Below are 12,407 nucleotides of genomic sequence, written 5' to 3' on the forward strand. Positions count from 1 at the left end.
TGACAAACCCACAGCAAACATTATCCTCAATGGTGAAAAATTGAAAGCATTTCCTCTAAAGTCAGGAACAAGACAAGGGTGCCCACTTTCACCATTACTATTCAACATAGTTTTGGAAGTTTTGGCCACAGCAATCAGAGCAGAAAAAGAAATAAAAGGAATCCAAATTGGAAAAGAAGAAGTAAAGCTCTCACTGTTTGCAGATGACATGATCCTCTACATAGAAAACCCTAAAGACTCCACCAGAAAATTACTAGAACTAATCAATGACTATAGTAAAGTTGTAGGATATAAAATCAACACACAGAAATCCCTTGCATTCCTATACACTAATAATGAGAAAATAGAAAGAGAACTTAAGGAAACAATTCCATTCACCATTGCAACGAAGAGAATAAAATACTTAGGAATATATCTACCTAAAGAAACTAAAGACCTATATATAGAAAACTATAAAACACTGGTGAAAGAAATCAAAGAGGATACTAATAGATGGAGAAATATACCATGTTCATGGATTGGAAGAATCAATATAGTGAAAATGAGTATACTACCCAAAGCAATTTGTAGATTCAATGCAATCCCTATTAAGCTACCAACGGTATTCTTCACAGAGCTAGAACAAATAATTTCACAGTTTGTATGGAAATACAAAAAACCTCGAATAGCCAGAGCTATCTTGAGAAAGAAAAATGGAACTGGAGGAATCAACCTGCCTGACTTCAGGCTCTACTACAAAGCCACAGTCATCAAGACAGTATGGTACTGGCACAAAGACAGAAATATAGATCAATGGAACAAAACAGAAAGCCCAGAGATAAATCCACGCACATATAGACACCTTATCTTTGACAAAGAAGGCAGGAATATACAATGGATTAAAGACAATCTCTTTAACAAGTGGTGCTGGGAAAACTGGTCAACCACTTGCAAAAGAATGAAACTAGAACACTTTCTAACACCATACACAAAAATAAACTCAAAATGGATTAAAGATCTAAACATAAGACCAGAAACTGTAAAACTCCTAGAGGAGAACATAGGCAAAACACTCTCCGACACACATCACAGCAGGATCCTCTATGACCCACCTCCCAGAATATTGGAAATAAAAGCAAAAATAGACAAATGGGACCTAATTAAACTTAAAAGCTTCTGCACAACAAAGGAAACTATAAGCGAGGTGGAAAGACAGACTTCAGAATGGGAGAAGATAATAGCAAATGAAGCAACTGACAAACAACTAATCTCAAAAATATACAAGCAACTCCTACAGCTCAATTCCAGGAAAATAAATGACCCAATCAAAAAATGGGCCAAAGAACTAAGTAGACATTTCTCCAAAGAAGACATACAGATGGCTAACAAACACATGAGAAGATGCTCAACATCACTCATTATCAGAGAAATGCAAATCAAAACCACAATGAGGTACCATTTCACGCCAGTCAGAATGGCTGCGATCCAAAAGTCTACAAGCAATAAATGCTGGAGAGGGTGTGGAGAAAAGGGAACCCTCTTACACTGTTGGTGGGAATGCAAACTAGTACAGCCACTATGGAGAACAGTGTGGAGATTCCTTTAAAAACTGGGAATAGAACTGCCTTATGATCCAGCAATCCCACTGCTGGGCATACACACCAAGGAAACCAGAATTGAAAGAGACACGTGTACCCCAATGTTCATCGCAGCACTGTTTATAATAGCCAGGACATGGAAGCAACCTAGATGTCCATCATCAGATGAATGGATAAGAAAGCTGTGGTACATATACACAATGGAGTATTACTCAGCCATTAAAAAGAATGCATTTGAGTCAGTTCTAATGAGGTGGATGAAACTGGAGCCTATTATACAGAGTGAAGTAAGCCAGAAAGAAAAACACCAATACAGTATACTAATGCACATATATGGAATTTAGAAAGATAGTAACAATAACCCTGTATATGAGACAGCAAAAGAGACACAGATGTATAGAACAGTCTTTTGGACTCTGTGGGAGAGGGAGAGGGTGGGATGATTTGGGAGAATGGCATTGAAACATGTATAATATCATATATGAAACGAGTCGCCAGTCCAGGTTCGATGCACGATACTGGATGGTTGGGGCTGGTGCACTGGGACGACCCAGAGGGATGGTAGGGGGAGGGAGGTGGGAGGAGGGTTCAGGATGGGGAACACATGTATACCTGTGGCGGATTCATTTTTATATATGGCAAAACCAATACAATATTGTAAAGTTAAAAAATAAAAAAAAATAGAATACATCAAAAATAAGGAGTCTATTTGCTATTCTGAAGAAATGTTACAATTGTATGAAAATACTTTTTTCTTCTGTTTTCCCCCCAGGAATAGAAAGAAAAGGAAAGATATAATTCTGTTTCTCAGCTTGGGACAAGCTTATCAAGCCAAATTGCTTGAGACATTTTTCTGTATTCCAAATATTCTGTTTTAAAATTGACACTTCCAACACCCATTCATGATAGAAATTCATAAACTAGGTAGAGAAGAAAACTTACACAACATGATAAAGAGCATTCTACACACACAAAAAATCCTATAGCTAAAAGCACATTAATGATGAAATCTGGAGTGATGTCACCAAGATGGCAGAGGAGACTCCAGTTTCTCTCACCCCACAAATAACAATTAGTGCTAAATAAATGAAAACAGGTCTAAGAGACCTCAGGAGTCCAGAAGCTTCAGCAACATAGCAGTGAAAAAAACTTGAGAATAACCCACAAACTGGTAAAGAAAATTGCTTCATTTTGCCTGCATCATCCTGTCCCCCAGGCCAGACTGCTCAGTGCCAAAAGGAACCTCCCCGGCCTGAAACAGTTCTCCTTACTGGAAAAAGGACAGCAGGGTGAGTTATTAGTTTCCTCAGCCTTTCAGAACACTGCACAAATGACTGCTTTGGATTCACCCCACCCAGAGACTAGCAAAGCTGAGATATCCAGAGACAACTAGGAGCAAAGAAAGAAGGGTAGGGGTTGTCAATGTCAACCACACAGCAGGAGTGACTGGGCTTCTCTGTATCCTGCTCTGCAAAAAACCCCCAGAACCTTTACTATGAGGAAACCAACTGCCAGCACAGTCACTGAAGACCCCTGACAATTTTGCTGCTGATCGCTCCCCAAGGTTCTACATCAGCAGACTCCAATGGCCTGAGTCCTGTCTTATCCCTCCGCCCCCAACAGAGCTGCTCCAGCCAGTGACGTCCTGAGATCCAGGACCCACACCAACAAGCGAGTAGCTGCTCAGGTGCCTGGAGCCAGTCTTGACTCCTGTCACTGGCCGACAATGCCACACGTGCGTGTAGCTCGTCCCTGCGGCTACATGAGTGCACACTGACTGCCCAGCACTCAAAGCTGCTTCTGTACCCACACTTGACCCAGTCCCAGCCACTGACCCCAGTCCTCGTGCTGGGCATGTGCCTGTAGTCAGCTAACACAGATGAGCATGCCCCCCAGTTCTGGCTACCACTCTGCTTGCCCTGGTCCCTTAACATTGGACTTGGGTGTGCTGCTGAAGACCTCAACCATCCCAGAGCCACCTCAGACTCTCCAGTTATTGGTGTCAAATATCATGTAGTTGGTGGTGTTCTGGACCCAGCTGCCAGAGCCAATCATTTTCCCTTGGAATTGGACCCACCCCCCCACCCCCCACACTTGGCACCCAATGCCACTAGACTGATGGCTTCAGCACACTTCAGTGTGTCCCACCAAGAGTAAAGGTCTTCCTTATCAAACTTAGTTGATTAAGCCTAGAAAGAGTAACTGCTTCTCCAAAGACATAGACACCATTGAAAGATAAGGGATCACCAAGAATCAAGGAAACACGATACAACCAAAGGAAGATAACAACTGTCCAGTAAGTCATCCCAAAGAAATGAACATCTACGAATTGCCTGAAAAGGAATTCAAAATAACTGTTCTAAAGAAATTCAGAGCTACAGGAAACACAACATGTGTGCTACGTGTGCTGAGTCACTTCGGTCATGTCTGACTCTTTGAGACCCTATAGGCTTTAGCCCGCCAGGCTCCTCTGTCCATGGGATTCTCTAGGCAAGAATACTGGAGTGGGTTTCCAGGCTCTCTTCCAGAGAATCTTCCCGAACCAGGGATCGAACCCCTGCCTCTTATGTCTTCTGTATTGGCAGGTAGGTTCTTTATCACTAGCGCCACCTGGGAAGCCCAAAGGATAACAATATACCCAAATTTTCCAAGTACAAAAATGAAATGAGATGTTCACCAAAGAGATATTAAATTTAAAATGTACAAAATTTGAAACTTTAGAATATAATGATAAATGAACTAAAAAATGCAACAGTTACAACAGCAGACTCAAACAAAGAGAAAAACAGAATAAATAAATAAAGGAATACATTGACCTTACAAAAATAAAATTTTTTGCTCTTCTAAGACCCTGATAAGAGGAAAAGACAAGCCACTCACTGTGGCTATAAATGAATAGTTAAAGAGGGAACCTTGGGATTCTCACATGGCACAGTAGCACAGAATCTGCCTGAGAATGCAGGAGACATAAGAGACGAGGGTTCAATCACTGGGTCAGGAAGAACCCCTGCAGGAGGAAATGACAACTCACTCCAGTACTTTTGCCGGGAAGATTCTATTCCACGGCCTACAGCCCCTGGGGTCACAAAGAGTCGGACAGAACTGAGCACACACATACACGCGGAGGGAGCTTACGGGGATGGAAGGTTCTGTACATTTATTGTGGTGGTGGTTACACAAAGCTGCCTCTATGATAAATTTCCATAGAGCAACACACACACAGACACCCTCCCTCACATAAAATGAATTCACATAAAACTGATGAAATCTGCATAAGCACCGCGGATAGTATCAGTGTCAACCTCCTGCTCTGATGTACTCTAACTATGCAAGTACTAACCATCGAGGGAAACAGGATGAAGCGTATAGAGGACAGCACCTTCCTGTATTTTTTCTCTTGACAGCATCTTGTATACTTAAAATTATTACAGAATAAGCATTTAATAAGCAAATAAAATTTAAACTTAAAGAAATGGATGCTTACCCTCCGGTTTGTGAAGACAGAATAACATTCTTTCACTAGTACTGTTTTGATTATATCAGGATCTGTGATAGCCAACATAGGTTGTCGACCTTCATAAAACCTGTGTAAGGAAAGGAGATCTAATTAAATTTACTGATACAGATTCCCCAGCTGGAGCCACACTGTAAGTCCAGACTATCATTCTGATATTATTATAGATAATCCTTACTCCTAGAAATTGTGATTAGAAATAACATTAGAACATTTGTTTGGTCTAAGTGTTATGTACGTGGGTATTTCCTATACTATTCTCATAACTTTTCTAGGTTTAAAATATTTCAGTATCAATGAGGAAGTTAGCTTAGTAAATAAGCCAAGAAAATTGTCTAAGAATGAAAAAACAATTAATTAGGGAGAGCACCCACTAATTTTTGAAGATATATCAAAAGCATGAAAAAGGCACATGAAACTTGTAGACACACTGACCATAAATATGTGACAATTGTCTGCAAACAGAAAGATTTGGAATGCTCCACAAGTGATAATAGAACTGTAAAAGATTTTTCTATTCTCTAAAATTTGCTTACTTTATAGTTTACTTTAAAGGAAATTATTAATTTTTAATTAATTTAAAAAAATAAAAAATTTTCTTCTCATTACTTATATTTATTCTTCTGCATGGGTCCCGTGGGCCTCAGGCTCCATGTAGGTGATATCTATCAGCAGCTCGGCAGGCCCACATTTGACCCACCTACCACACAAAGCTGACTCCTCAGATATGACACGTCCCAATTTGGCCTGATCTCCTGACTGTCAGGATGCCTGTTCATGGGAATGGGCCACTGGCATGAGGTTTACTCTGAGTTATTTACACTATCTTCTGGCATTCCCCTCCCCCCCTCCCCACTATCAATCATTTGCAATGGCTAGAACAAATTGGAAGATTTTCTACAAATCTCCTATTCCTCCCTTGACTTCACAGATGAATTTCAAATGGTTTTGTGATCACATGTAAAATCGCTGAGAACCACTGCACTTTTTTCTGCCCATTTCCAAAAACCATTCTAAAACCCAGAGGGTCTAAGTGGGTGTCAAGAGCATTTAGTGCTGAAGCAGTGACAGGAGGGATTGAGGAGGCACTTAATCAGCTCTTCCACCTGACTGACCATATTACTTGGATGATTCCCTTCTTCCCATCGTGCTTTTTAAACAACACCTGGGTGGAGAAGGGCTAGTGTTTTGGGTGACCCTTTATGTTCATGATGTCACTCCAGCCTTAGTATTTCTTTGACTACCAGTTACAGTTCAGATTCCTGGGCCCCACCCCAGATCATATTGATTTGGTGTACTGATGAGAGGGGTCAAAGTCTGTATTTATAACAAGCTCTCCCAGGTGGTCCTCATTTAAATCCAAGCATGAGAACAATTTTTCTAAGGAGAAAACTGGGATCTACCATGAAAAAGTGACTCCACCCGGAGCTCACAGGCAGTAAAGGTTGAAGGGGCAGTTGCAGCTGGGCCAGTGGTGATCCAGTGCTATGTATTCTTCTCATTCAATCACATTTCCCTTCGGCGCCATGGCAACTCAGTAGGGCCCTATGGTTTCTGAGGACCCGATCAGAGAAGATGAAGAGGTCCAGAGAGGGAGGGCCTTTTTCAACTTGCTTTTGGCAAAGAAGCACCAACGACACCTCTCCTGCTGCTCTCACCAAACCTCCAACAGATCCTAAAGTACGTCAGCCCATGTGACACACTCTGGCTTAGATATACCCCACATCTCTTCAAAGTCAGAGAAAAATACTAGATAAAACAATAACTGCAATTCTATTGGAACATCTTGGCTGAAAATTAAAAACAAAACAAAAAATACCCTCCATACTTGTACAGAAAGGAAAAAGATGAGCAGAAATGGTTTCCCATTCTTATTACCTGTAACCTCCAGCTCTTTTCCCAAGAGAACATATTAAATCCAAAATTAAAAAAAAAGATTCTGTCTTTCAATTTAAAGTGAATTTCAATTTAAAGTGAATCCTAAAGAAAAGGGTTATAAAATGCATCTATGGGCATATATTAGAATGTTCTGAATAATGCATATTATGCAATTAAAGGTAACATTAGAAAGGAAAATATAAAAGGGGAGAAGAGTGAGATGCTGGACAGAAAGTGATGCTAGGAGTCTCTGGGCCTCAAAGTCTGGAGAAAAGTGATGACCTGTGATTCTCCAGACCTGATTCAGCCTATGGACCTGGTGACATCTGGGATCCCTGGTAGAACAAACCTCCAAAAGCTTTAAAATAAATGAATTTATCCTAAGAGGCTCGGGACTGAGCCTCTCCTCCACACCACAGGGGGTGCCTCATTATAACAAGTTTATTCAATGGAAGCTTCCAGAAAACTCACCCCCACATTTTCCCATACTTTTTAAAACACTGATTGTCAAACTCTGGAATACCCTGCAAAAAGAAACAAAATTTGATTATTAATCTAAATGTACCGAAACCTACCTCTTTGGGGATAAAAATGTTTGAAACATTTAATAAGGCTTACTGTTTTCATGGGTAGTTGGAGGGAAGTTCTTATTCAGAGATGTCTCAGAGGAAATAGAGTGCATATTGGAAACAGAAATCAAAATAACTCTTGCATCTTCTCTAACTACTATAGACACTAATTGCTTAACTTGCCTGTGAATACTAAGTACTTCCTTGTCTTTGGTGAGAAAACTGAAGCTGAGGGAAAGTTAGAGTGGCCTGTATACACTTGCATCTCCTGGTTAAACATACTTTTTATTTATCTCATGAGCCCTCTCTAGAGTTTTAGCAGAATTACACGTTAAAGACACAAGTAACCTTTTTCATCCAGCACATTTAAATAACTCTAAGGCATGTGTGTTGAGTGAGAAAATAAGTGAGCGAATGAACAAGTGACAAGTGGACTTGCCTTCTAGTTTCCGGCTAACACAGAAAAGACGGGGAGAGGTCGCAATTACAAAAATGACACCACCAACTAAACAACGTGCCCTGAATTTTCCCTTCTGCAACTAAAAAAAAAAGCCACCTTTCTGTCATTAAGTTTCTGCAGTGATGTTTGATGGTTTAACTATGGAAATGAAGGTTTCAGAAACATTGGGCATGGAGGACATCTACTAAGGAGTCATTGGGAAAGATAGAAAATAAATTATTGCTTTTTTAGAAGGAGAAAAGTTCAAGAGTTCTTAGGCAGTAATGAGACAATGAAGGCCTCTGTTTGGAGAATCAGTATCTGAGAAACAAGCCTCTTGTCTGCAGGAAAGTAAATCTGAGGCAGAGAATAGCCTGCAACAGAGCTCTGCCCCTGGACATCTGTACATAGCTCATGGTCTTCAGTTAATATCAAGGCTCAGTTAGAATTCACAATCCATGTACTACCTAGTATATTCCATTGAGTTAAACTAAATTTCAATAATTTTGTCAAGTCATATACTTTCTAGTGATTTTGTATATGTGATTCTGTCTTTTTCTTTTTTCAGAAAAAACCTCCATAATATATTTCGTGGTTAAATATCTGAAGTAACTAGAAAACCACCATCTTGTCTCTGTTAAACCTAGTCATGGCTCAGATATACCCCAAAAGTGCTTCCTTTGGATACACAGAGGTAAAGCAAAAAGCTCTTGTTACATTCCTCTAACTGCAGAAGACATCAGGGCTAGCAAAAGTGGAGGAGAGCCAGGGAGATAACTGCAGGAATTACCAGATAATTCAAGTATGTGCAAATTACCTGCTAATGAATTTTTTTTTTTAAACCATCAGAGCCACCAGAGAAGCCCCACTGAATACACAGGCTGCCTGAAAAACTGAAGTTACCAAACAATCAGGGAGGAAGAAAAAAATGCAACCCAGAGCTTCTGCGACCATTAGGAAAGTTCTGACTTTAGTGCATAAAGCCTAATGAGTCATGCCTGGGCACCTTGTTCAAGCCCTCCTCCTAATACAATGAAGCCTGCGTCTTAATGGGAAACCTCACCTGGCAGGATGCAAACTCTTCACGGTCTGCACAAGATGGAACATTGGGTCCTCTGCTGAATCAGCCGAAGAACCTGTCTATCTGACTGAGACAAAATATGAGGATCCTGACAGCTGAAAAGAGGGGTGTGTGGTACACTTGGCTATGTGCTAGGTGGGGTGCGCGATATCACTTCTGGAAAGTATAAAGCCTCAGAGCTTCCTTCTGAGGAGGGACAGTGTTACTATGGAACTCAGCTGAGGTTTGCAGCCACGAGAGTCAAAAGAGGGAGTTTAAACAACACATACCTTGTGGTAAGCCATGGTACTTCCAAAATAGGGCACAGGTCTTGGCCCAGGAATCCCCAACTTCTTAAAAAGTCCATATGAATAAGTCCCATATCTATAAAGGGAAAAAGAAAACCAGATCACAGGAATTGTGGAATAAGTCCTGGAGCTGGTCAGTCACTGAGAACTGGAATCGTCGAAATAGGGAGGTAGCATGTAGGTGATAATAATACCAGCAACTCCAAAAGTGATGTTACTTTCGCTCCTCTTATCCTCGCCCACCGCTACTTACAACCCGTAAACAGTAATGGTGATTAGCTAAAAGCAGCTGAAGTCTTCGTGGTTTTAATCCTAGAGTGGATACTTGATAAATTTAGTAACTTGACTTTTAGATGATTTGGAGAGTTTCATTCTAGGTAGGAAGTGGAAATTTATGCATTTCAATAATGAGATTTTGCTTAAATTCATCCACAACATCACACTTACTGTGAGCCCATTGTGACATCGTTCTTAAAATTTGCATGGAGATTTTTATGCTTCTCTTTCCCCCTATGTCCTGACCACATTTTAGGGTTTAATTCTTCTTAATCTATCTTCACAATCGAGTCTTAGGAATAACAGTGTTCTTATTTCTGTAAAATACAAACTGCCTTGTGCAATGGTTGTCAACAGCGGCTTCCCCGGCAGTGTACCGGCCTGGTTGCCCTAAGGGACCTTGGAGCCAGACTTTTCCAGTGGACATTTCATGACTGACATGCTGGCCCCAGTCTAAGCTCCAGACAGGTATGCATCGTGTCTTTGGAAAGCCCCAGGGCACAGTGGCAAGGGTTCACATTGGCCGAGTCATAGTGTCCATACACACCAAGCTGCAGAACAAGAAGCATGTGATTGAGGCCCTCCGCAGGGCCAAATTCAAGTTCACTGGTCACCAGAAGATCCATATCTCCAAGAAGTGGTTTTTTTCCCTAAGTTAACTACAGATGAATCTGAAAATATGGTGGCAGAAAAGCAGTTCATCCGGGGTGGCTGTGAGGTCAAACACATCCCTAATCGTGGCCCTCTGGATAAACGACAGGCCCTGCACTCATCAGAGCCTTTGTGCTGTCCCCTCCTTATTCATACCCATCAATAAATCCTACTGTCTTATTTTTTAAAAAAGGACAAACTTGTCAAGACTTCCATTGGCATCATGGAAATATAAGCAACTTTCAGCTGTACTCAAGTCTCTATTGTCAGGCAATTTGGTGGACATGCCCTACAGACAAGGCTGATTGACTTTACTGTCACTGAATAGGACTGTATAAGTGAAACAATGAATAAAGGATCCATTTCCAGACCATTCTTACTCAAATGATATCTGGCCCTCCAACCTGTGACACTCACCTATAAACTTCAGTGCAAGGCACACTCTTTTTGGGGGGGGGGTTTGTTTTGAGATGCTCAATCACAGATTGGTTTGTTTACCTTCTCTGTGCATCAACTCTCAAAAAGCCATAAAGCCTGGCGCTTTCTATGGCTGGTATACCTGAAACTCATCTTCTCGTGTCCTGTGTGGAATCTCACAACACGGGGTGTGAAATCTTGCAGGTCTTCTCAATCTGGTGTTTCTGAGAACTGGCAGAGTGGAGGACAAGAGGGGTTGAGGGGAAAAGTTGCTGAAAATGATTTTAATGTTCAAGTTTGCTAGGCCTCCCAGGCTAACTCTGTAGAGGCAAATTAGAAAGGTATGACTGAAAATCGTGCTGTGTATAAATGGCCCAACATTCCCCTCCAAGCACTTTTAGCTAAAAGTGGGCCTTCCAAACTTCAGGTACTTTCCTGCAGTGAAGAAAAGAGGTATTGTGCAACACAGAATAAATAAACAGAAGATATTCCAGAATGTTTAATTTCTTCTATGAAGTTTACCATTTAAGGGCTTACCAGTTCCAAATATTCTGTTCAAATCCACCAGATCTTATATGATAATGTGGTAATAAATGTGATAAAGTAAACCCAAAATTGCCTGAAGGAAACTGCGCTTGAAGATGCAGCAGACGCACCTCGGCCAAGCCCACCTGGATGTTTGGATCTGTCCTCCAGGGCAGGTGGTGGAGGTACGGACACTTACTCTCAAAATGGGGATGACGAGCTATTTCCACCCCAGTTCCTTCCTTTGCCATCACAACAAGAGCGAATCAATTTTCCTTCTGCACTTCCAATGTGTTACATAAACTCTCAAATTTATGCTGATGTTAAAGCTCTCAGAGAGGGGAGGAATAGCTGAAAGAAATGAATATAATTTCAAGGTTTCTGCCAAGTCTCCTCTCCACTAAAGATTTCTCACTTGGGGGTAGGTAGTTCTGCATACTACAGGTTGAGGGAATTGAGTCTTGGCAGGGAGTGCCACAGGAAGGGCATATAAAAAGGGGAAGAGCTGATCTGAAGGGTGATCAATCTCCAGCTCTGGGTGACCAGGTGCCTTGTGTAAATGACATCTGGGGAGGGAAGGAAGGGAGCAGGAACCCCTTGAGTGACACAGGGGCCATTCCTTCAACACTCTTTATGGCAGATACTGAACCAAGAAGGTGAAAATAAGGAGACAAACCCCAAATTACTTTATGTCTCCAGGATCCCCAGAACTAGAGAAGGGGAGAGTACCCCAGTGCACAGGGACTAGTTTCTTTAAATCTTGCCCTGGTGGATTCTGGTTGATTAGTCTGGGTCTATGAAAATTAGTAGTCTATCATCCCTGGGAACAAATAAAATCACTAAACTCTCTGCGAGAATGCTTAGTTGCTCCATTGTGGCTGAGTCTTTGTAGTCATAGAAAAGACTGTAACGGTAACTGCCAGGGCTGGGGCCGAGGGTTGGTTGCTTGCTCCTTCACAGACTGAGTTAAGATCCATAATAACCCCATTGGTGTCTGTAGCACCCATAGCTTAAGCTACTTTTGCTCCATAAACTAATCCTCAAAACACTAAAGGGAAAGTGGGACCTCATTACCATGCAAGTCCAAGGTTGCAGAGGAGATCAGACTTTACAGTTACTCACACATAGAGGAGCACCAGGCTGGTAGCTAGGAGAATCCAGGTTTCCATGGAAAAGCTTGGGATCAGCTCCAT

General features: G+C 41.4%; 1 protein-coding gene and 1 pseudogene across 1 annotated transcript in view; one reads left to right on the forward strand and one right to left on the reverse strand.

Annotated features, from left to right (window-relative positions):
- Nucleotides 1-12,407, reverse strand: part of LOC129637740 (cytochrome P450 3A28) — a 38,606-nt gene extending 26,199 nt beyond the window's left edge. The window contains exons 1-4 of the mRNA XM_055562002.1: nucleotides 12,337-12,407; nucleotides 9,328-9,421; nucleotides 7,441-7,493; nucleotides 5,062-5,161 (exon numbers count right to left, since the gene is read on the reverse strand). Of these exons, the coding sequence (XP_055417977.1) occupies nucleotides 5,062-5,161; nucleotides 7,441-7,493; nucleotides 9,328-9,421; nucleotides 12,337-12,407 (318 nt within the window). The remainder of the gene's footprint in view (nucleotides 1-5,061; nucleotides 5,162-7,440; nucleotides 7,494-9,327; nucleotides 9,422-12,336) is intronic.
- Nucleotides 9,939-10,033, forward strand: LOC129638268 (uncharacterized; annotated as a pseudogene).

This window comes from Bubalus kerabau, chromosome 23 (genome assembly GCF_029407905.1).
Source record: "Bubalus kerabau isolate K-KA32 ecotype Philippines breed swamp buffalo chromosome 23, PCC_UOA_SB_1v2, whole genome shotgun sequence".
NCBI classification, from domain to species: Eukaryota; Metazoa; Chordata; class Mammalia; order Artiodactyla; family Bovidae; genus Bubalus; species Bubalus kerabau.